Here is a 25,275-nt window from a genome sequence, read left to right as displayed (position 1 = left end):
ATTTCCTGTGCACTACAATTTAATTCAAAAGTACAAACCAGTAAAAGGATCCTAGAACAAAATATACCCACATTCCATTTGCATCACATTTTGTGTACATTCAGCAAACCTACAGAGTTATAAATGATTTCTAGCAAACAGTTCATGTCTGCACCATCTATTTACTTAGGAAGGCAACCGCTGTCACAATGTTTCACTTCATTTATTTGGGTTCACTGAATCAGGTCATAAACAAAATCATGCCAAATTTATTAAGAATGAGAGCAGCTCTTCATCTCCAGTTGATTTTTATAAAGACTAGTTTTCAAGTTGTGATTTAGGAGCACTCCCTCAAACCATTTGCTGTGTGATGAATTGCAGGCAGACTCTCATAATAATCCATAAAGCTAAAGGGACCCCTAACCATTAGATCCAGTCACGGACAACTCTGGGGTTGCAGCGCTCATCTCGCTTTATTGGCCAAGGGAGCCGACGTACAGCTTCCGAGTCATGTGGCCAGCATGACTAAGCCGCTTCTGGTGAACCAGAGCAGTGCACGGAAAAGCCGTTTACCTTCCCGCCGGAGTGGTTCCTATTTATCTACTTGTACTTTGACGTGCTAGGTTGGCAGGAGCTGGGACCGAGCAATGGGAGCTCACCCCGTCATGGGGATTCGAACCGCCGACCTTCTGATTGGCAAGCCCTAGGCTCTGTGGTTTAACCCACAGCACCACCCGTGTCCCATGAAGCTCTAATTCAAAGGAAACCTCATCTATCATCAATGATTTTAATTTTTTAAGTTAATCATTTTTATTGTGCTAGCCAAAGGCCATGGCAACAGGCAAAGAATGAAAAAAGCAGTCACTACATATGCAGTAAAACCATGATCGAATCCACCAAAATTTCTTGTTACACAGAATAAAAAATAATTCTGAAATAAAATCTGCAAATTAGATCTCAGAGTCCCCTTTGCAATTGACTGCTAACCCATCTAGTTCTTTTTTCCTAATCTTCCTAGCTGCCAAGGCATAGAGAGCCACCTTGTAAGTCACAGAGTCATCAGTATCACTCAGCAGCCATTTCACACTCTCCGCCCTGGTTAGATTTGTTTCCTTCATGAAAAGGGGTTTTATGAATTGGTTTCTTGGGTCTGTATATAGTGGACATGGTAGTAAGTAATGGCAAATGTCCTCTGCACATGGTTGCCCACACAGACACAGTCTCTCTTCATAAGGTATTCCGTTGTATCCAGGGCCGTCTCAAGCAGGTTGGGCACCCTGGCGCTGAGGCGCGGAGATCGCTCCGGCGCCCCCGCCCTCGCAGCACACAGCACGGCTTCCGTGCGGCTTTGCCGCAAGCACCCCCCCTGCCGGCCCAGCGCCCTGGCGCTCCGTGCCACCGGGACTACACCTAGAGCCGGGCCTGGTTGTATCACCCATCTAGAACCGCTGAGGGCATAAATTGAAAGCGTAGTTCTGTGAAGGCGACTCTTAATGAAGCAGATGGAAGGTTTGGCAAATATCTGGCTCGAAAGTGCATCATTTTAATAAGCAGAAACCATGGTGAACACTTAGAAGAAGTAATAATCATTAAATCTCTTTCTGCTTCAGTCCTATAAAGGCAGTCCCTTAAATGCCTCTTCCCCATGTTCAGGGACACCTGGAGCTCTTGTAGGTGATATTGGCTCAAGTAGCGTTGGATACAAACCTTCCAATGTTGGGTCTGTTCCAGTTCTTTGCTGCACAAGGCAGGAAATCTCTCATCTGACAAGGATCTACCGGTAGGGCCTTTCACATAATTTAAGCACAGATAGTTGATTCTAGCCTGTATTGTTGTTACAAACTTCAGTGAATTTAGAATGGGTCTGTGTACACTGGTGACTGCTCTGATGACAATGGTTTCCGATTTGTTTGTGCACTTGCAGCAATGTGCTATACAGTATACAGAAATGATGCGACCTTTATGATTGATGGAGGTAAGGAAGGAAGAAAAGGTCAGGGGCTGACAAGTGGTGGGGATGGAACAGGGTTAAGTCAGGAAATCATGGTGGAGTCCTTAACAAGGTGGCAGGTGGCTCAGGAAAGCTGTTTGCCTGCTTAGTTTCATTTTTGAATTGCTTCCAATAAAACATCCCAAAGCAATTTTAACCATAATAACAGTCACAGTAAAAAGAATTTCAAGTCTGGTGCAGATACAGACTGACATTGAAATCTTCATTCTAAAGGCTTGTTGCAAACAGAAGCCCCTAAATAGGCACCGAAAAGATAATTTAGACGGTGGCTGTTAGATGTGTGAACTTTTCAAGTGTTTCAAGTGATGGGTGATATGAACGTTCTTTCTGTGATCTCTAATGGATGCTTCACACATAAAAGACATAGCTGTTGTAGTCAGATGCACGTATGAACTTGACCTTAGCTGGTTGTAGCTAAAGACAGCAATGAATTCAGCTTTTAAATCCAGTGTTTGCCAAGCAAGGGTCCATGCTCGTTGAATGCTGGAAACATAGTGGGCTTGAAAGGGGGGAAGGCATTATTAGTTGATAAATATAAAGGACATGAATATATTTTTAACTGTGTTCTGATGGGAAATTGGTCTATATGTCCAGACTGTCACACATAGCATTGCCTTGACTTGCCTGGGAATGCCAAACACCATTGCATTGTCCAGAAAGCTCTTATCTATAAGCAGTTTGTGTCCTCATTTTTAAAAGCCCCCAATTCCCACAACAAATCTGAGTCTTTCATTCTTGGAAACACTAGTTGCTTCCCTATTTTCATTTTATTTTCATGAGGTCTTCCTTGGCCACTGGGCGCAGCTTGAACTAATCAACATATAAACTGTGGGTGCCATGTGCATATACAATGCATCTTAATAAGGGTCACCACTCTTAAAAGAAACAAACAATTCTTCTCTGATCAGCTGCTTATATTGAGTAAGGAAAACAGCGCCTGGCCTTCAGGGCTTTCAGCCTGAGCTGTACAATTCTCTACAGGAGCCCAGTGGTTATTTTCCAAGAGCTGCTCATTGACCAACCCCTTGTATCTGAAACGTCAGTAAAAGATTTGTAAGTGGTTGTGACTATTTCAAGGAGGAGTGTTTGGAAAATGACTGCATTATTATGTTTCCTGCTGTCCTCCTACACAATTCCAGTCCAGCAGTTAATGAGACAGGAAGTTGGGTTGGTTGGTTTTTTTGTGTGGTGGTTTATCTTTAGATGACAAATTATATCACTCCATAGCAATTTTGCACGAGCCCATATATAGATATGCTTAGTGTTATTACTGTATTACTTCCTGTGGGCAATAAAAGTTTACATGCTCCAGCTTTGTTGAATTTGCTGCCCGTGGGCTGAGTTCAACGTCACTCTGTGAAGAAAGGTCTGTCTGCAAAAGCATTGCAGCTTGCTGGGAGGAATTGCCTCTCTTCCCCTTCCCCTCCCCCCTACAAGCTGTTCGGGTAGTTCTCCTGATCCCCTCCCCCTGAGTGAATTATGGGTGAAAGTCCCATTGCACGAGCTTTGTTTGGTGAATCCCACCCTATATCAGTAGTTCCATAGAATAGATGGTGTTCAATGCTAGTCCCACTCAAAGTCGGCCGATTGAGGTTAATGAATATGGCTAAGAGGTTCCATAATTTCAATGGGTCTACTTTGAGTAGGACTTAGTTGACTACAGCCTCATAATTATGGGCTGAATTCAACTGTCTGTTACTCAAAGCAGACCCATTAAGATTGCTGGCCATGTCCAACTTTAGACCCATTGATTTCAGTGGGACTACTCTGAGTAAAAGCTAGTGGAATATAACCATGTTAAATAGTCTCAGAGACTTCCTTAAGCAGAGAAAATGATAGCCTGGAGGGTGTACCATTTATTGTTAGCCTGGAGTGTTTTTATTCTGATCCTTAAAAAGCATACTGGTGTGCCAAGTGGCTTCTGCTGTTATAATTACGGTGGAATCTACACACATATTTTTAAAAAAACACTGTGAAAATGCTTAGAAAACATTTTGCAAAATACGTTGAATTTGGCATAGCTGATTGTCGTCATCTAGTGTCACATTTGTATATTGCACTTTACAACACATTTACAACATTTTATTTGCAGCTGTGTAACTGAGTCCTAATGCTGCATACTGTTGAAGACAACACTTATCTTGCTTTGTTGCCTGCTGTTTCTCATTTATGTAATACCTTCTTAATACCTTTTACATATTGCTAGTTCTGGGCACCACATTTTAAGAAGGACATTGACAAACTGGAGCTTGCCCAGAAGAGGCAACTAGGATGCTGAGTGGTCCATTCTTGTCCCCATAGGCTCTGAGGAACAGCTGAAACTGCTACAGGACAATACAAACCCAAGATCTATCGGGATAAGGAAGTTAGTACAGTATCTGGTCGATCTTAAACCAGCCAATCCCCAGTGTAGCTGAGCTATGCCAGCATAAGCTCAACATCTTGGCTCAGCTGGAGCTACACAGAGGCAACACCCTTGTCCCTGGAGAGCTCAGCCAACTGAGCTGTGATTGGATGACTTTATGCTGGTGTAAAATGGGTGGTGGGGGCAGGACCATGCAAGGGGGGGTGGAGTTAACTCTATTCAGCTTGATCACACGAGAAGAGGAAATTCATGTGATGAAGCTGTCTTCATATATCTGGAGGGCACACAGAAGGCGGAGCAGACTTCTTCTGTTTCTCCAGAGGTCAGAACTAGAACCAGTGGGAGGAAATGGAAAGGAAGCCACATTTAGATAAACATTAGGACAGACTTCCTAACAGGAAGAGCAGCTTGACTGCCTTGGGAAGCAAGCTCATCTTTGTTGGAGATACTTAAGCAGTGGCTGGACAAAGGATGCTATACTACACCCATCCTTCACTTACAGAGTCAGCATTGAGCAGGGGTCAGCTCTAACATTTTAAGATCCTACAGTATGTATGCAAAAGTACCATCCCTTGAGGCAGAGTGCTGTCACTTCTGTTTTTCACATGAGGAATTGAAGCCAGTGTCTTTGACCATGCCCATCCACTTACAGAGGTTGTTTTCAGGAGTACAGAGGCTATTGATTCAGAAGTATATTAAACTGAAATATTGAGAATAACTTATGTTTATAGTCTAGGTAGGCCAGAATGGATGAAACAAATCATATCTTCATTCCTTCGACACTGGTGGTCTCTGCTCCTTCCAGTACAGTACACTGGCATGAGTCCCCTGAAGAACTACCACCAGACAGGCTATCCTAATCCAATGCACCACAGCTCCCTGTGTCCCTGCTGCACTCATACACTTTCCATCAGCTTCATTTTCAGGGTTAAGGTTTTTTGTGTTGTTGTTTTTAGAACATTTTTTTAAAAATCTGCTCCAGCTGCTTTATTCAGCCCCAGTACCATTTGTGGGAATACACTAATGTGCCATGCCCTGCTTGTGGGTTCTCCAAGGGCATCTGCTCGGCCATCTGATAAGAACAGAATGTTGGACTTTGTTGTTGTTTAGTCGTTTAGTCGTGTCCGACTCTTCGTGACCCCATGGACCAGAGCACGCCAGGCACTCCTGTCTTCCACTGCCTCCCGCAGTTTGGTCAAACTCATGTTCGTAGCTTCAAGAACACTGTCCAACCATCTCGTCCTCTGCCGTCCCCTTCTCCTAGTGCCCTCCATCTTTCCCAACATCAAGGTCTTTGGACTAGATACACTTTTGGTCTGATCCAGTGAGGCTCTTCCTGTGGTTCTCATGCTGTTGCCTTTCCCAGTGCAGCTGTGGAAATGTGGAAACAGCAGTGCTGTTTTTCTAGGGAAAAGAGGTGCCGGAACTCACCACGACTGAGGCCTTGTTCTCTTATAATGGCAATGGCACTCACCTGAGTGGTGCCAGAACTGAGTTCTGGCGAGTTCCGGCTCAAAAAAGCCCATGCTGAGCAGAACTGGCATGAAGAACCAGGAGTACGTTGGCTTGTTTTCTTAATTGTTCTATTATGATAAATTACTCTTCCTCTCAACAGGCATCTTTGAAAACCGCTGTGAAGCATACAACGTCGGGCTCCAAGGAGCAAGAGTATTTTCTGGCCCCTCGAGTGAACAATTCGGATATACAGTCCAACAGCTTTTAAATCAAGAAGGCAAATGGTAAGCATTTCCTGTTCTTCGTTCATAGTGCAGGGAGGAAAGCAATGGGCAAGTATATTAGGAACACAGGAAGGTGTCTTATACCGAGTCAGACCCAGCAGCCCATCTAGTTCTCTATTGTCTACACTGCCTGGCAGCTGCTCTTCAGGATTTCTGATGGGTGTCTGGGGATCAAACTTGGGAACTTCTGCAAATTGGTTGGTTATGGAGGGGATGAGGTAATATTTCAGGATACCTGAAAGATACTTGCCCCAGTGAGCAGTTGAGCTATGGCTTCTCTCTCTGACCCATAGGGCTCTCCCCAGGCCACACATCTTGCTAGCCCATCTTGCCTTCCTGGAATGTGCCTTGAACTATGCTGATGTCTCTTGCTTGCCTGAATAGAGGGAAGTGTGTGGGCATAGGTGTGTGTAGAAATTCTACTTCTGCGTGGTGGAAATAAGACATACTGGACAAAGGCATGCAATGCTCCATCTACTCTTGCCTCTGGCCATGCTAGGACTGGCTTGCAGGCGGCCCTGCAGCATTTTCCATAAGGGACAGTCCCTTGGACTGTAAAATAATGTTTCCCACCCTTGTGCTGAGACAAACTACCATTGGATGCAACCCCTAGTAATGCTAATCTGACCTTTTTGTGCTAATATTTTACCACATAAGAACAACATATTGAAAACGGGGGTTTTCAGAACTAGAACTGTTGAATTTAAAAGTCTATGCTAAAAAATTTAGGTGTTGGTTTTTTGCTTATTCAGTGAGTGTTTCCTGATTGGGCCACCCTGGCAATAGAAATTAACTGGTGCTTCTAAATTGCATCACCTTGGCTTGTTGATTAATTTCTTTATCAACTTTCTTCTTTTAAACAATGCAAGGAAAAGAGAAAGGAGTGCCAACAACTGCAGATTGCAAAGGATTCAAAGTTGACTTTGTGTTTGCAAAGGATTTAAAGTTGACTTTGTGCTGCACCCATTTTAATTAGGAGCTACGTCATAATTTGGCTCTGACAAGTAACTCATTGTACTTTCATCTTCTCCCTCCCACGGTCTGCTGTATGTTTGCAGTTGCGTCTGTTTAGTTGTTGACTTCCTAAAATCCAGACCCATTAAAAGGCTATTTAGTGGAATGATGCTTAGAAAGGTGACTAATAGTACTCCACAGTAGTATTGTACATTTAGTCATAACATTGTGTAAGGTAGGACAGGAAGTTCATTGAACAGCAGAATCAGAGTACCGTATAAAGTAAACAGCAAGCAAGCCAAATTATATGAGAATTGGGAACCGGTGGCCACCCAGGTATTGCTGAAAAGCAGCTTCCAACGTCTCAGACATTGGCTATGATGTCTGTCAGTGATGGGCATTGAGAAGCCAACAACATCTGAAGTCCATAGTTTCCCTACCCTGAAATAAACAAATAAGTAAATTTAGCTTCTGGGATTAACTTCACTTAATTATCTGTATAGATATGGAAACTAAGATGTTTCCATATTCTTTTGAGATCTCTCTCTCTCTGCTTTTTTAAAAAGTCATGTTTTAAAAAATCAAGTTGACTTTCAAGCTATTTTATGTTCTTCTGTTCTGGATTTTTAAAAAGTTTCACAAACTGGAAATCATTTTAATCAACAGGGTCATGATTTGGTGTTGTTCTTTAGTCATGTCCGACTCTTTGTGACCCCATGGACCAGAGCACGCCAGGCACTCCTGTCTTCCACTGCCTCCCGCAGTTTGGTCAGACTCATGTTTGTAGCTTCGAGAACACTGTCCAACCATCTCATCCTCTGTTGTTGCCTTCCCTTGTGCCCTCCATCTTTCCCAACATCAGGGTCTTTTCCAGGGAGTCTTCTCTTCTCATGAGGTGGCCAAAGTATTGGAGCCTCAGCTTCAGGATCTGTCCTTCCAGTGAGCACTCAGGGCTGATTTCCCTCAGAATGGATAGGTTTGATCTTTTTGCAGTCCGTGGGACTCTCAAGAGTCTCCTCCAGCACCATAATTCAAAACCATCAATTCTTTGGCGATCAGCCTTCTTTATGGTCCAGCTCTCACTAAAATACCCTTTCAAAGCTCACTCTTCTGAGTGACCATGTGGTGTAGGGCAGTGTTTCTCAACCTTTTTTGGGCCACGGCACACTTGTTCCGTGAAAAAAATCACGAGGCACACCACCATTAAAAAAGTTAAAAAATTTAACTCTGTGCCGCCCTATATTGACTATAATTATGACTGTAAGAAACACTTGCCAATTGCTGTGTTGGTTGCAATCTCCTGTAATAAGGCTTCACAAGCCGTCCAACGGGTTAGTGTTGTGTATTGGCGGCCGCCAGGCTTGTTTGCACTGAGCTTTGGGAAAGAGGAGGAGAAATATTGCTTTCCGGCGGGTTAGTGTAGCTTATTGGCGGCCGCCAGGCACGTGACAATGCAAATCGCCCTTCTCGTCGCTGCACGTCGCGGCACACCAGCCAGCGTCTCGCGGCACACTAGTGTGCCGCGGAACAGTGGTTGAGAAACGCTGGTGTAGGGAGAGAACTTTTTGGGGTGGTGGAGGGGGGGAGTTTTCTGGGTGTTAACTTGGAAATAGTCACAGTGATAGATTTTCCAAGTTTCCACGATTGGAATAGTAAGTAACCTTTACTTACTATTGACTTCATTGTTTGCATAGCAAAGATTTAACCCATCTTTGCATAGAGGGAGGTGTGCCTCGAGTAATAATTATATTGTCACTAATGCCTACTCACTAGGGTCTCAAACCCTTGGTGAATTAGGGACTTTCCCTGCCTGTGAAGACAGGCTCTAGTGTATTGAGCTGACGAGATCAATAGTGGGTCACACTAGGCAGTTTCCGCACATGCTGTGGAGGGAAGTAAGGGGCAGATGGGGCTCATCAACTTAGAAAGGTAGCCCATCTAGGAGAAAGAAAACTCCAATCCTAAACCTCCACAGCCTTGTGGAATATCTTCAGGAGAAGAAAAGGCTATACAAATTGGGAGTTGAGTTCCTAGGATGGTGAAATGGTGCCTTGTAACCTCCTTCCTGCAACTCTTGCAGCACAATTGGTGCCAATTGTATTGCTCTGCTTTCCTTTGGACCACATCAGCGAGGCTGAGAGTTGGGTCTTGTCATCTAGGCAGCCCAGGACCTCCATAAGCACTGCCCAGGCTTCTGCCCCAGAGAGATCACTTTGGTGCTGTTAATCACAGCGGTTTGACTTCACCCATGGAGGCGCACTCCATTGTCTCTTGGGATGGATGGATGCCAACAGTAATGCCTACTCCCTAGTTGACACAAGTTGCTCACACAAGTGAAAATGAGGTACCGTAGTTTTCACTCCATAAGATGCACTTTCCCCCTCCTAAAAACGAAGGGGAAATGTCTGGGCGTCTTATGGAGCGAAGGCACTGGATGGCAGTGGGATCCCTCAAGCGGAGGGATGCCTCTGCTGCTGGAGCCATGGCTCCCAGCGGTGGGGGAGGAATGAGCAGCCCGAAATCGGGCTGCTCCTCCTCCACCATCGCCAGCGGCTGAGAGGCGGGGGAGGGACGAGCAGCCCGAAAGTGGGTTGCTCTTCCCTCCGCCGACAGCGGCATTGATTCAGAATATTTTTTTCTTGTTTTCCTCCTCTAAAAACTAAGTGCGTCTTATGGTCAGGTGTGTCTTATGGAGCGAAAAATACAGTGGTGGAATTGGCTAGATGTTACCATGTAAAAAATGAAGGAACGCAAAATTATACATACATTTCTGTCATATGATGAATACTCAGTATGTTGCCTGACAGATGTTATGGACTACAATTCCCATGATTCCTGACCATTGGCTGTGCTGTTGGGAATTGTGGCCCATAGCATCTGGCGTGCATCATGTTGACCTTGTTTTACAGAGACCAAAGAAACAATCATAAAGATAATTATTGTAGTAACCTTGAGCTCATACTTTCAATTACAGTGGTACCTCTACTTACAAATAACTCTACTTACGAATTTTTCTACTTACAAATGGAGCTCCCTCCGCCATCTTGGATGCGGTTTAGATAGGATTTTTTCTACTTACGAATTTTTAGATAGGGTTGCTTCGACTTACGATTTTTTTTCTCCCAATGCATTCCTATGGGATTCGACTTACAATTTTTTTCGACTTACAAATGTGTGTTTGGAACGCATTAAATTCGTAAGTAGAGGTACCACTGTACTGTTTTTAGAGTGGAGTATTTCAACTGAAATGCCCATACAGTTGTAAAGATATGTCTGTTTTCCAGGTTGCTTGTTGGTTCACCCTGGAGTGGATATCCAGGAAACAGAATGGGCGACGTTTATAAGTGTGATGTTAATCAACCGGGAACTCAATGTTCAAAGATGAACTTGCAGAGTAAGTTCTAAATTCAGCAAATAAATTAAAGAATAAATTGTATATTCTGCCTTTCTTCCCATGGACCTCAGCATACGTAATCATCATCTTGATTATTGTACTTCTTGTTATTATTTCTTATCCACCCAAAGTTGGTGATAGCATATAAAAACACAATGCACCACCCACAATTGCTAAACAGGGGTGGCTCTGCTGTCATCTCTACATATATGTAGGCTCAGTTCCATTTGGAGACCGAAAACCTACGTTTTGTGAAAGATCTGTACATAGCATGTATGGTCATATATTTTGGTTGCTGAGTGCAGGAATAAACTTGGAGCACATCATCGCAACTGCTTGGGGGTGGGGGAATGCCAAATCGAATTTCTGCACACGGCAGAAATCTATGACAATTTGTCACAAGTTGGGAAGAAATGTACATGGAATGTGTGATAGAAATAGAGTCCCTAGATAAGAAGTGAGGAGCATTTATTTGAGCTTGTGTTGTGCTCAGTAGCTCAATACGTTTAATGCAAACCAGGGCATTCTGTTACTAAAAATAAAGATTATTCCCGTATTTTTCCATGTATTAGGCTAGGTTCTTTTCCTAAAACATAATGTCAAAAATTAGGGGGCATCTTATATACAGATACATCTCCCCCCATTTTCTTAAATCTGAGTCTCCAAAAATAGACATTGGGGCGTCTTATAGACGGAAAAAATACTGTACATGATTTATCCCGGCCTCAAATGGTGGTCAGAACAGTAAGGTCCTAAGTTGCTCCCTGTGCTGAGTTTCTGGGGAAAAGCAACTTCATGAATGGAGGATTCTTAACACAAACAATTTTTCTAATAGTTCACAGATGATGCTTATTAAGAGAGCTTGTATTGTTTTAGGGGATTATATGGGACATAGGTAAGAGATAGCATCAAACATATACAGGGGTCTGGCTGCTTAAATTGAAAATGGCAGCTTGAATTTTACTTGAATGTGTGCATTGTTGTATTGTGTCTTTTTAGCTTTCGCAAGTGTCCCAAATGCTACTGAGATAAAGAAGTATATGAATCTAGGATTGACCTTAGTAAGAAACTCAATAACCGGAGGATTTTTGGTAAGTGCTGGAGATGCAATATAAAATATAGCTTGTTTGGCAGTCAGTGATGAAACTATAACCTTTCCTAGCTTTTCCTGGGTCACTTTTTCATTACAGTGTATTGTTCATCCAAACAAGTTAAGATATAAATTGCAGTGATAAATGGGTCTGTTTATAGGTACATATAATGTCAATCCTGGTCCAACTACTCTGGCTATTAATTAGTTTCTGGGCTCAATTCAAAGTGCTGGTTTTTACCTATAAAGCCTTAAATGGCTCAGGAGTGCCTCTCTGCTTGTAAACCGACCCAGAGCCTGCAATCATCACCTGAAGCCCTTCTTTGTGTGCCTCCTCCGTGAGAGGTCCAGAGGGTGGCAACATGAGAACGGGCCTTTTCTTCAGTGGCTCCCCACTTTTGAAATGCTCTCCCCAGGGAGGCTCGCCTGGCACCCTCGCTACATACCTTCAGGCACCAGGCAAAAACATTCCACTTCTCCCAGGCCTTTCCCTAATTAAGCAGTCTATGGCCTTTTAAACTTTTGGGGAGGGTATTGTTTTTGTTTGCTACTATGTTCCTGTGTTTTTATATTGTTTCCTTTGGAGGAAGGACAGTATAGAAATTTTATAAATAAATAAATAAATAATAATATTTCCCTCTAATTTAATGTTTTTTTATTTTTATTTTATTTTCTAGTCAGTTCCAGACAAAGACTGGAATTTGATTGTTGTTGTTTTCCTGCTGCTGTAGGTGTTGTTTCATTAGCTCATTGTTTTCATATTGTAGCATTGCAAGCGGCTGGTATTTTATTGTACATACTTTTGTATGTTTCATTGCATTCATGTAAGTTGCATTGAGATCCTTGGAGTGTAAGGCAATGAATAAATAAAGAAATGATTATCATTGACCCAGTCTAAAATTCCATATATCTTGGAGGAAGTGATTAATAATAATTGCTCCTCTCAGTGCTTTGCTGCTTTTCAGAAGGATCATCGAATTGCCTACCCACAGTTGAGAAAAGCTTTCATTGAATTACCATAAGATTTCAACAGATGCTGTCTGCTTATTTGGATGGCAGATATAATCATGAAGAATGCAGCTGTTAGGCTGGTAACTGGGACAACCTGATGGGACCATTTGCCACCAGTCCTGAAAACGCATTGGCTACCAATGAGCTACTGGACAATTCAATTTCTTCTTGGAATTTCAGTTTATTGTTTCCGGTTGGTTTTCTAACTGGGATCAAACCTTGCAAAGCCGATTGTCCTTAGATAAGAGAAAATAATTGCAGCCAAATACTTGGAGTTATTGTTGGCAGGGAAAAGTTTGAGTTAAACTTCTTTTTCCATCATCTAGAGCAGGCATCCCCAAACTGCGGCCCTCCAGATGTTTTGGCCTACAACTCCCATGATCCCTAGCTAACAGGACCAGTGGTCGGGGAAGATGGGAATTGTAGTCCAAAACATCTGGAGGGCCGAAGTTTGGGGATGCCTGATCTAGAGTCTAGACTTTAAAATGGGATTCGTTCTTTGTTGTGCATATTGCACTATATAATGCTGACGCACAAAATTTACAAACATTTAAAGTTGTGATCACTTTCAGAAGCATTCCCTGTGCTTGTTGATAATGAAGTCTGAAATTATATTCCGAGAAACCTTTTAGTGCATGTTATTTGCATAGTCTTGAGAAGCGTATTCAGTGTGTTGAGCTTGCATGCTGCAGATGCAACGAAAACAAGTCCCTTATGACTTGTTTGCATTATGCACAATATTTCTTATGCTATACAGACCAGTCTAAAGCTGCTCTAACATTTGTGGGAATTGTTTTTTTTTAAAAGGAGATGTACCAAAGAGTTATGCATATTGAAATACAAATATTTTAAATTTTGAACATGAATACACAAAGGGAAAGGGCTAATGTGCTGATGATATAGGAAATCAAGACAAGGCTGTAATTTTATCCGAGGCATGGATGAAAAATAGCCATTTAAATAAAAGTTTTTCAGGAGCCATACTATGTGCCAACTTCTTCATGTGCCTATTCAGCAGAAATCATCCGGAAGGCAAGGCGCTCCAACACACCATTGCTGTGCACATATCTGAACCAACAGACCTTTACATTGCAATCCAATACCCATTTATTCAGAAGGAAGGCCCATTAAATCCAATGGGACTTCCTGCCACGTAAGCAAGTATAGGATTTCAGCTATAAACGTAATTATACTGCCCACCCTTTCCATACTGCTGTTGCCTCTGCTTTTTAATTATTATTATTATTATTATTATTATTATTATTATTATTATTATTTTAAAAAACAAGTTATTTGATCTATAATATTGCAACTGAAATACTTTAACAGAACTGCAGTCCAGAATCTGAAGCAGCTTGCATCACCATGCCTCATGGAAGGGTTGCCTTTATTTTATCTCACAGCCAATGCAATTAATAACTACAACATTATTGTGCTGTTTCTTGTGCTCCAGATATTTTTTTAAAAGGGCTGGGGAACCTGTGACCCTCCAGGTATTGCTAGACTGACCATTGGCCATGCTGGGTGGGATGGATGGGAGTTGGGGTCCAGTAAGTTCTGGAAGGACGCAGCTTTCCCATCCCTATGTTAAAACAACGAAAGAGCTTAAGAACATGATCCTAAATATGCTTAACAAGGGAGTGATCCCCACGGAACTCAGTGGAACTTAATTCGGGGAACAACACCATAGGATTGCACTGTTACAATGCAATCCTATACACTCAGAAGTGAGTTATTTGGACTACAGTGGGGTTCACTCCTTTGAAAGTGTGCTTAGGATTGTAACCTAAGTGATCTGTGAATAAGAAAAAAGTATTAGCTTCCTTTCTAAGGAAAGAAGCGGGACATTTTCCTGAAAGTATTGCTGCACAGGAAGGAGTAAATGTAACCCAGGGTTCCCAAACTAAGGCCCAGGGGCCAGATGCGGCCCAATCGCCTTCTAAATCCGGCCCGCGGACGGTCTGGGAATCAGCATGTTTTTACATGAGTAGAATGTGTCCTTTTATTTAAAATGCATCTCTGGGTTATTTGTGGGGCATAGGAATTCGTTCATTTTTTTTTCAAAATATAGTCTGCCCCCGCCCCCCCCCCAAGGTCTGAGGGACAGTGGACCGGCCCCCTGCTGAAAAAGTTTGCTGACCCCTGCCCATTCTCCAGCAGAGCAGCCTTCCTCAACAAGTTGCCCTCCATCTGTTTTAAACTACTGGTACAACTTCTATCAGCCCTAGCCAGCATGATGGAAGCTGTCTTCCAAAATATACTGAGGACACCAAGTTGGGGGAGGCTGCAGGAGAGCTATGGAAAAATGTCAGACTTGCAGAATACTTTCGCCTAATAATTAATTACACCCCTGATTGTAGATTTGATTCAGGGGGGAAATGTGGCTACACCTACACCTGTTCCTGGGCTTTTAGAAAGCATGGCATGATCTGAAAGGTTAGGGCTGAACTTGTTTATTGCTGGTCCTCATAAAAGAATGCAGTGAATTGAAGTAATGGAGAACTGACTAGTATAAGTTCACTAGGATGATGCCATCTTCTGGCCAGTTCCAGTTAATGTGAAAGAAATTTCACTATCTATGGCTGAGACAAAACAATTTCAGGTGACCTTTACTGATCTGAAATGGATTTGGGGTTTGGGGGTATGAAAGATTTAATGGAAGGGCCCTTGCTGTTTTTTTCTGCTGCCTGCTTGGGGTTCTGGGGGTGGCAACAATCCTAGTCTCCACTTCTGATGGGCATATTCCCTCTTTGGCTACAAGATGCCAGAATTAGGGCAGGAACTGTTGGCCTCACTCTGATTTGGCTTCATGCCAATACCATCTGGACCCAATTTGAATGAGGGCAATGCTTTCTGCCCTCACTCTGTGACTTGTGAGTATGATACAAAATTGTGCCCAGTAGCTGAAGGAATGTCAGGGCTGCTAGTGCTGGTAAGTGGGGCAAACATAATGCTCACTTGCAGAGTCTACTAGAAATCATCAAAATGGGGCATCACCCTTCACAGGTCTTGAACAGGAAGGGCGCTGAAGTTGTGAGGTAACAGTACAGCTTAACCTAATATCTACTTTGAGGTGCATAGCTTTTTACTGCTCTGCAAGTACATTAGAGTTGGTATGTAGTTCAGAGATTGTAGCTATTTTAGATTCCTAACATGTGTGAGCAAGACCCAAGGGCTGTGTTATTTGCCACTAATATACTGTATTTTAGGTTTGAAAGGATAAGGCTTCTGATTATCAGGGATAAAAAAAAAATTCTGAAATTACTCTCCCGGGAACTGCTGTGATAAGAATGAACCAAATGGTTTTCAACACAGGCTTGGATTAATTTTAGCTCTAGCATGATTTGTGAACACAGCCAGTATGCTAAGTGGCAAGGATCTCCTTTATCAATGTCTTGAAGTATGCAATGTTTATAGTGTTGAACTGAGAAATGTGTAGTGTCATGCCATAGAGTCAAGGACTAGTGCAGCAAGCCACGCATGGTTCAGAGCCATTTATCATGCAAAATGGTTCACTAGATGATCATTGACAAGGTGCAGAAAATACTAGCTTAAAGACCTCTGTCAGCTATACAATCCTGCCTATATGCTAATATCTGTTTCAGGGGGTCCTTCTCGAAGGCCCACCATTATGTTAGGCTAAGCTGTTGGTGTGACCTTCTTGGTGGTGGCCCCAGAGCTATGGAATCCCTTCCCATTGACTTGTGCACATCTGTACAGGCATTTAGACCTTCCTCTTCAGTGTTGCCTTTAACTGAGATTCTTATTAACAGGGTTTTACACAGCAGCTACTTAAAAGTATACCGTATTCTTGGTAATTGAGGCTCCTGTATACTGCCCTGCTCTTGCATGTTGAAGCCTGAAAAAAGTAATGAAACCTATTTTAAATAAACAAACAGCGGGGATCCAATGCTTAACTGAACCTGCAACCACTAACTGATTCAAACCTATGGTCTGGCTTCGGGCTCAGATTTTGCCCTTACAGGAACTGCAAAACCAGGTGCAGATTCCCCAGGAATTGCACTTTGTTCACATTTGAATCATTTGTTGCTTCAAATTGCAGAATGCACGAAAGCTATGCATTTCTTACAAAGGAGACACAAAACTTTTGATTCCTGAGTATGCTAAATATTAGAAGCTATCCAATATACATGCCAAGAGTACATGTGGAGACGCAGGTGGCGCTGTGGTCTAAACCACTGAGCCTCTTGGGCTTCCTGATCAGAAGTTTGGCGGTTCGAGGCCCCACGACGGGGTGAGCTCCTGTTTCTCTGTCCCAGCTCCTGCCAACCTAGCAGTTCAAAAGCACACCAGTGCGAGTAGAAAAATAGGTACCGCTGCAGCGGGAAGGTAAATGGCGTTTCCATGCACTCTGGTTTCCGTCACGGTGTTCCGTTGCGCCAGAAGCAGTTTAGTCATGCTGGCCACATGACCCGGAAAGCTGTCTGTGGACAAACGCCGCCTTTCTTGGCCTGAAAGCGAGATGAGTGCCGAAACCCCATAGTCACCTTTGACTGGACTTAACTGTCCAGGGGTCCGTCCTTTACCTAACATGTGAAGCACTCTTGCATGGGTGGTCTAGCCTTGTATTGAGGGAGAGACTGCACAATACACCTTCCAGCGCAATATTTCTGTCCCACATTGTAGGAGGGAGATTAAATGCTTTGCTGTAATAGGTGCTTCTAAAGACTTATTCCTCTTCCTCTTCTTTTTAAAGACGTGTGGCCCTTTGTGGGCACAACAGTGTGGGAGCCAGTACTATGCAACAGGGATCTGCTCTGAGTTCGGCCCAAGTTTCCAGATCATGAGAAGTTTCTCCCCTGCTGTGCAAAGTAAGTACTTAAGTATGATTCAGTAAGCAATTTCATTTGCTTTAAAAACAAGACAAGAGTCCATGCTGCTAAAGTAACTGGCTCAGACTTTTTCTATCCCCTTCTTTTGTAGAATGTTCTTCCGCCATAGATGTGGTGGTGGTATGTGATGAGTCAAACAGCATTCATCCCTGGCACGCTGTATCGGATTTTTTGAAAAAGTTTGTTCAAGGTTTAGATATAGGTCCCACAAAAACTCAGGTGCGTAAAACTGGGCCACAGGGGGTAGGGTCAGCAAAACTGAGGTGCCATGCCTTATGGGGTGGGGAGTCTTTCCTGTTAGTGCAAAGCCACCATTGGATACAGCCCATTATGTATGAGTTGGCAGTGTAAATATTCATTTTTTAATGTTAGGGGTTAGGAACATGTGTCCGTCCCCCAAGATTCTGCTGAATTTAGAATTTCCATCTTCCCTGGCTGGAGCTGATGGGGACTGGAGTTTATAGATGTATTGGACTGGTTTATTTAGTACTATAATACTTTTTCCTCTTAATTTTATCTGAAATTTTAGGTAGGCTTGATTCAATATGGTGTTTACCCAAGAGAAGTGTTCAGGCTGAATACTTACCAAGATAAAGAAGATGTTGTAAAAGCAATGTCAGAAACCTTTCAGAATGGAGGGGTCCAAACTAATACATTCAGCGCAATTGAATATGCCAGGTAAAGCACACCGAATAGCAGCTAATGCTCAGCTAAATAGAGATCCTCTTTTCTATTTAAAACGGAACAACTCTATCATTGCCAAAAAAAATATTAATCTGTATGTGAGGGTAAATTAAAATGATGTTTGAATACTACTTTGAATGCGAATATACTTGATATCAGCTAAGGATTTCGTAGTGACGCTGTTTTCCTGCAGCTTCACTCTGTTGGTGGTAAAAGTACTACGTGAAAGCATGTGTAAAAAGCGGTATTTGTATATGGTAAATCACACATGCTGTTCGTTACAGACGTAACGCTTTCTCAAAAGAAGCTGGGGGGCGGCCAGCAGCCTCTAAAGTCATGGTTGTTGTGACAGATGGTGAATCACATGATGGCTCGAGTATGCAAGAAGTGATAACTAAATGTAATGAGGACAACATCACTAGGTTTGGCATAGCAGTAAGTAAGGGTTTCATTATTGCGACTGTAACTTTACCCCCCCCCCCCGCTTTCTTTAATGCATGGATTACAAGGAGACTAAAATAATTGTGACAATGAGTCTAGAATGTAGTTCCTCTGTGAGGAATATTCATAAGGGATGGGGGGGGCGGGCGGGCGGAATTGTTTGAGTCACATTTTCATGCAAACCTGACTAGTTCACACTTCCCAAAGCAATAAGCAAGATGGACTATCCATCAGATTTTGAACTTCTCCAAATTTTGAGACGCAGTTCTCCGATCCAAAACTGTGCAGAAAGATGCATGTATCAGTGAAACTATCATACAAAATTGCATTATATTAAGAGAACTTGCTTGTAAACGTGTATATATTTCAGAGAGTTTTGTCCATATATGTACATATTAGGAGAAATGTGTATGAAAACGCTTTTGAATTTTCACACAGACTTTTAAACCAAAAATTTGCAAATTGATGCGGAAATCAGGTGAACTGTACTTAAGCTTGGAAAAATGGGAAGCACAGGGAAACTGAAATATTTGTTTGTCCCCAATATGCATTTGTCAAGTTCATAGCTCCATAAGCGCTGCGTTCTTCATACAGAACTCTTCAGTGTGGTTTTCTATATCCATTTCAGTCAAAAGAGATGCTTTGTGCATTCATCTTCACAGTTATCTGCTTGTGCGACCCACTTAATTGTAACCTTGCCAGCGGATGGTAACAACATTAAGTCTAACCACCTCAGGGAAATGCCACATTTAAAAAAGTTTCCTTGATTGTGGTTTGCACAAGGAAATAATTTATAGTGAGGCACACATGAAGCAATGTCTGAAGTGGGCATCAGTGAGAACTGCACAGGTACTGAAATGCCCTTAAAGTGCATTTAGCTATTCCCCCCCCCCCCAACCGCCTGCCAGTATGGCCTTAGCAAAGAAGTACATGGTGCCAAGACAGAAGTAGTAAGAGGAGACAGAGGTAGTAAGAAAAGTGTGATTCCCTTTAGCAAGACACTTCCCCTCCAAATGCATGTACACCCCTCATGGGTTAATTAGCATGTGGTGACTGGGTGGACAGAGCTTTCTATTTGATCTGCTATGCCCAGTGGAGGTTGTATGAAGGGACAAAATGGATAAAAAATGTTCTGTGACAAGTACGTAACCATTACAAATACAGATGTATCTGAATGCTTCTTATTAAAATAAACATGATCATTCTCTTTTTTTCCAAGGTATTAGGATACTTAATTAGACAAGACATGGATACTAGAAATTTAATCAAAGAAATCAAAGGAATTGCCAGTGTTCCCACATCAAAATATTTCTTTAATGTGTCATCTGAAGCTGCACTTTTAGAAGAAGCAGGAACATTGGGAGAGCGTATTTTCAGCATAGAAGGTACTAAAATAGTTTCCCTTTCTACTAATCACTCCTATCCAGGTAGGGTTGCCAGACTCAATAGAGGACAGGACTTCTGTGCCTTTAATTGCCCTGCTCTCTTTTGAGTCTGGAAACCTTAAAGAGAAACCAGCAGACCCTTTGCTTGGAAATTAAGCAAAGGGTCTGCTGGTTTCTCTTTAAGGTTTCCAGACTCAAAAGAGAGCAGGGCAATTAAAGGCACAGAAGTCCTGTCCTCTATTGAGTCTGGCAACCCTATATCCAGGACTAGCTAGCCTGTCACTTGCCAGATGTTACAAACTCCCCATCATCCTTGGCTTTTGATCAGGCTTCCTCAAACTCGGCCCTCCAGATGTTTTTGGCCTACAACTCCCATGATCCCTAGCTAGCAGAACCAGTGGTCAGGGATGATGGGAATTTTAGTCTCAAAACATCTGGAGGGCCGAGGTTGAGGAAGCCTGACTTTTGACCATGCTGGCTGGTTCTGACAGGAGTTGGAATCCAACAACATCTTGGGGGGGGGAGCACAGGCTTCCCACCTACTGAAATCAGTGTGTCACAAAATTTATTTGTAACTGGGGTGATAGACATACAAGTAAACATCTTTTTTCCCCACCAGGTACTGATCAAGGTGATTTATTCCAGATGGAAATGTCACAAGTGGGTTTCAGTGCTTCATACTTGCAGCAAAAGGTAATGAACAGCTTGTAAACCAACACTGCATTTAACTTACATTACCAACAATACTACTTTTTTTTACTTGAAGAAGAAACTGTTAGAATGGTAGAGAATCACAAAACGATAGAAATGTATAAGTAGAAAAGTATATTGAAAACTACTTGTCTTGGGGATGTGTCATTGCCTCTTGTGTCATTGAAAACCATTCACTGAAAATACCTGAGTATATTTTAATTCCCGTTTGCCTTTGTTTTCCTTTCTCTTAAGGAAGTTCTGATGCTGGGTGCTGTGGGGGCCTATGAGTGGACTGGAACGGTGGTACAGGAGACAGCCAAACAAGCTGCTATATTTCCCAAGCAAGCATTTGAAAAAGTTTTGCAAGACAGAAATCATACCTCCTATTTAGGTGAGGGTTCAAAGGGCAGAGTGAAATATTCATCAAATGTGCTTGGATACTTTTATCACGTTCCTGCTTTAGAACTGTGGAAAGCCAATTAAAGATTTATCATTCCAGAGCAATTTTTTTTAGATACTTGAACTTGGGAACTGTTGCCAGAAGTTTCAAGCACTTGCTGTCTTTAAATGAACAGTAATTTGTCTTTTAACTAATTTATTGGTTAATAAAATACAGTTTTCTAAAAACCAATATGGGTGTTAGGAACTTGATTTGACTCTTATTTACATGCCTTTTGAAGGGGGGAAGCCTTCAAACTCACGGGGGTCCTTGACAATTCATGTAGTTTTCAAGGACAAAATGCATCTCATAAGGCAGTCACTTCAGAATTATATTGGCAAGTGATGGAGAATTCTTTCTCCTGATTTCTATGATTAAATATTGTAATGGGGAAAACATTATGGACTTCAGTGCTATTTTCTTGAGATGTTACTAAGCCCTATATACATCCATAAGCTTGCTAAACCTGAAAGAGTTCTCAGATCAAGACTCTGGACAAGAAATAATCAATATAGAAATAGCTGAGGCAACAGCTATAAAATGGATTATGTAGCAGCTAAGTAAGGGCTGTGTCTGGTGGATAACTTTGCGCTAGCAGAAAGCACTTCCACTCACAAAAAGCAGGACACCCAATTTTTGCCAATCCCTCTTACTTATTGCAGCCCCTCTCCCTAAGCCAAGTCCTGTACTGTTCCAGAGGAATTCAAAGAAGCCAGAAACAGCTTTTCAGCGGGTACAATGGGCTGCAGGGAGTAGGAAATATTGTCAAAATATTTGGGTACTTAAGGTTCCTAAAGCCCAGAATCTGGGAAAGAAAAAGACCCATAAAATCATGGGGGAAGTAAATTGTGTATTTGTCAAACTAGAAATAAAGTGGCACTCCACTTCCTGGTCCATTCAGGACAAGAACGGAGGTCCCCCTAAGGGCTATGGAGTCTTCACATGTGTGTTAATAGTGCCACTGTGCTTGTGTGGGTCTTCCTGAACACAGCTGTGCTCCACATGACAGAGAACATGAAGCTGTATGTAGGGGGAACATAACACCCCCTGCCCCCATTGTTCCATCTGTTTCAGAGCCTGCCATTTAATGTGAATGGTCCCAGATCATCACTTGTCCTAAAATATATCTATCACAGTGGTTAGGTCAGCCAGCTCTTCTCCCTGTGAGGTTTAATCAACAAAAGTTTGCAGCTAATCAGAACCTCCTTTCTGTAGCTGGACCAGCAGTCATAAGGATCTTGGCATGCAGCAACCAAAATAGAATCTACATTTCACTTTTAGAATACTTTTCATGCTCAGTTGCCTTTTTGGACAACTGCACCACTGTTGCTTGATAACGATAACGATGATTTTGCTTTTCAGGTTATTCTGTTGCTGTTCTTTCCACGGAAAACGCTTTCTATTTTGTTGCGGGTGCTCCACGGTCCAACTACACTGGCAGAGTGGTGGTTTATGAGATTGATGTCCACGGCAATGTAACTATTGTTCATTCTCAAAGAGGAGAGCAGGCAAGTGCAGAAGTTGGCATTGAGTTTTCTTGTTTGTGTTATCTATGTATAAATGTCACAGGCACTGGCTGCCGCGAGTAGGGGTTAAAACTGATATTTACTTGCATTACGAGTTTGCCTTTCCAACGTTGTGTATCTTGTCTGCACAAATCCAACTACAATGTATGGCTGTAACTGGCACTTACATGCGCCGTCTGATAAAAAAATGTTCTGTCATTTCAGATTGGTTCCTACTTTGGTAGTGTACTATGTTCTGTGGACGTTAATGGAGATTCAGTAACAGATGTGCTCTTGGTTGGCGCACCAATGTTCATGAATGAGTTAAAAAAAGAAGAAGGGAGAGTCTATATGTTTTCAGTCAGAAAGGTACATGAAATATATTGGGATGCCAAGAGAGTAGCTCAAAGCCCTGATGTTTTCCTAAATACTATGGATAATCCAAAAATTCCAATTGGCTCTCATCCATACGGTACCTTTCAAAATGTTTGAAATTCTACTAATTGGTCATTTGATGGGCAAGGGAAAATGGGGAGGTGAAATCCACTCCTTGTTACCCCTTGAAATAGCTGATAAGTGTTTTTAAGTGTTTTTTTTTTAAAAAAAACATTTTTTCAAGATGTCTGCACATCTTGTTGAGCTTTTTGAATGAATGGAACAGCATGAGACCCATTTGAGCACAATATCCTTCAACACACTGAGGACGCCTTTCATTTCAGTCCCCTTAGTTGGATCAATGAACCTGATAGAATGGCGGTGCTATTTTATGCAGACAGCAATAATTACTGATAATATTGGGAAGTATGCAGAAGCTACTTACCTTAGCAATAATTCCCGAGATACTTAATGGAAAGTTTTTATTACTTCCTTTATAGCTGGCACAACAAAAATGGACAAGGGAATAAGTATTTCCACGTCTGATTTTTCTATTTTGTAAGAACTAGGAAATTCCATTTCTTTTTCAAAGAATTGCATTCAGTTTCAATAATATTTGTCTTGTGTGTTTCATAAAACTCTAATGCAAGACCCCCTCTTTCTCTGGCCTTTTCTCAAAGGGTGTTTTGGGCAAACAAGAACTTCTAGAAGGGCCTCAAGGGACTGAAAATGCTCGGTATGGATCTGCTATTGCTGTTGCCTCAGATATCGATTTGGATGGTTTCAATGATGTGATAGTTGGAGCACCACTAGAAAACCAGAATGCTGGTACTATCTACATTTACAATGGTAAACAGAGGACAATACACACTAAATATTCCCAGGTAAATTACTTTTTTTACAGAATGCTATAGATTAGGTCTTGTTATACCCTGGTCTGAACTGTTCCCTGGTCTGAACAGTCATACCCAGTCATTGGCTGTGTTGGCTGGGACTGAGGGGAGCTAGAGTCTAGCAATATTTGGTGGGCCACAGACTCCCCAACCCTGATTTAGAGCTTTGTCCAGGCTCTGAGCATGGTTATTTGTCTTCTCCTTTTGTTGGTGTCTTGCATGTTTTATGAGGCCTTTTCTGTCATTACGTTGTACGACTCTGAGGAGCAAAATTTTCCATTGCAAATCCTAGTTCCTATTCCCATGTGAACCTCCCTGTAGTTTAAGATCAGATGAGGAGGCCCATCCAATAGGACATCAGATCTGGTGGCACTCAAATGATCTAATAATCCCCAGCCTCTCATTAGCATTGCTTGATAAGATTGGTTATGAAGTTCATTGTGTGACTTGGGTCAGTCTGTGTCTTTCAGCCTAATGGACTTCACAGAACTGTTGCAAAGATAAAATGGGGTGGGAGAACAATGTACACCAATTTGAGCTCCTCAGAGGAAAATGGAATATAAATGTACTGTAGTAATGTTAAAAATGTGGAAATAATTAACCATACAGCTACTTCTTTCTTCTTCTTCTTCTTCTTCTTCTTCTTCTTCTTCTTCTTCTTCTTCTTCTTCTTCTTCTTCTTCTTCTTCTTCTTCTTCTCCTCCTACTTCTTCTTCTTCTCCTTCTCCTTCTTCTTCTTCTTCTTCTTCTTCTTCTTCTTCTTCTTCTTCTTCTTCTTCTTCTTCTTCTTCTTCTTCTTCTTCTTCTCTTCTGTTAAGGTCTTGTGGCACTTTAAAGGTGAACACATTGATTGCGGAATTATGCTTGCAAGGCTAGATACTACTTTGTCAGATGCATGTGCTTTTCAAAGTAACTCAAAAGCCAATGATGAAAACCAATAACAACGACTTCATTGCTAATATGAAATATTTGAGCAGGGGAGAATCCTCAAAATAACACATATGTGCCTGAAAACATCAACATGCCTGATACAAACATTTCTCTTCTCAGAAAATTTTGGGATCAGACCCTGCGTTTGGACGGCAGCTCCAGTATTTTGGAAGATCAATAGATGGCCATACTGATTTAAATGGTGATGGGATCACTGATGTATCTGTCGGCTCTGATGGAAATGTGATTCAACTCTGGTGAGAGGTGGAATTTATATATATATATATATATATATAAAACAACAAATATCTTTAATGGCCCTTCTCCCACTGCTTCTCTTCCAGTCCCTAACTTTATTCTGAACGAGAGAAAGAAATTTAGGGTGGTATTCAACTCAGTGTTGAATATATGTTTAGCCTAAGGTTTTAGTCCCACTATATTCTATGAGACTTGCTCCCTATTAAATGTGTATAGGAATGCAGCCTAATTGACTGTTGGTTTTTTTTTAGTATAAATTCTAGGTAGATGCCTCCT

General features: G+C 42.0%; 1 protein-coding gene across 1 annotated transcript in view; it reads left to right on the top strand.

The window, feature by feature from the left end:
- The window catches only part of ITGA2 (integrin subunit alpha 2), a 63,759-nt gene that overhangs the window by 9,540 nt on the left and 28,944 nt on the right, over nt 1–25,275 (top strand). The window contains exons 2-15 of the mRNA XM_035100567.2: nt 5,971–6,094; nt 10,333–10,442; nt 11,442–11,533; nt 17,261–17,375; nt 17,488–17,615; nt 17,926–18,074; nt 18,365–18,515; nt 19,741–19,906; nt 20,526–20,599; nt 20,852–20,990; nt 22,401–22,546; nt 22,769–22,912; nt 23,599–23,802; nt 24,862–24,998. Coding sequence (XP_034956458.2) covers nt 5,971–6,094; nt 10,333–10,442; nt 11,442–11,533; nt 17,261–17,375; nt 17,488–17,615; nt 17,926–18,074; nt 18,365–18,515; nt 19,741–19,906; nt 20,526–20,599; nt 20,852–20,990; nt 22,401–22,546; nt 22,769–22,912; nt 23,599–23,802; nt 24,862–24,998 — 1,879 coding nt within the window. The remainder of the gene's footprint in view (nt 1–5,970; nt 6,095–10,332; nt 10,443–11,441; nt 11,534–17,260; nt 17,376–17,487; nt 17,616–17,925; nt 18,075–18,364; nt 18,516–19,740; nt 19,907–20,525; nt 20,600–20,851; nt 20,991–22,400; nt 22,547–22,768; nt 22,913–23,598; nt 23,803–24,861; nt 24,999–25,275) is intronic.

Source organism: Zootoca vivipara, chromosome 11 (genome assembly GCF_963506605.1).
Source record: "Zootoca vivipara chromosome 11, rZooViv1.1, whole genome shotgun sequence".
Lineage (NCBI taxonomy): Eukaryota > Metazoa > Chordata > Lepidosauria > Squamata > Lacertidae > Zootoca > Zootoca vivipara.
Note: the sequence above shows the minus strand (reverse complement) of the source record. Positions and strands in the feature narration are given on the sequence as shown.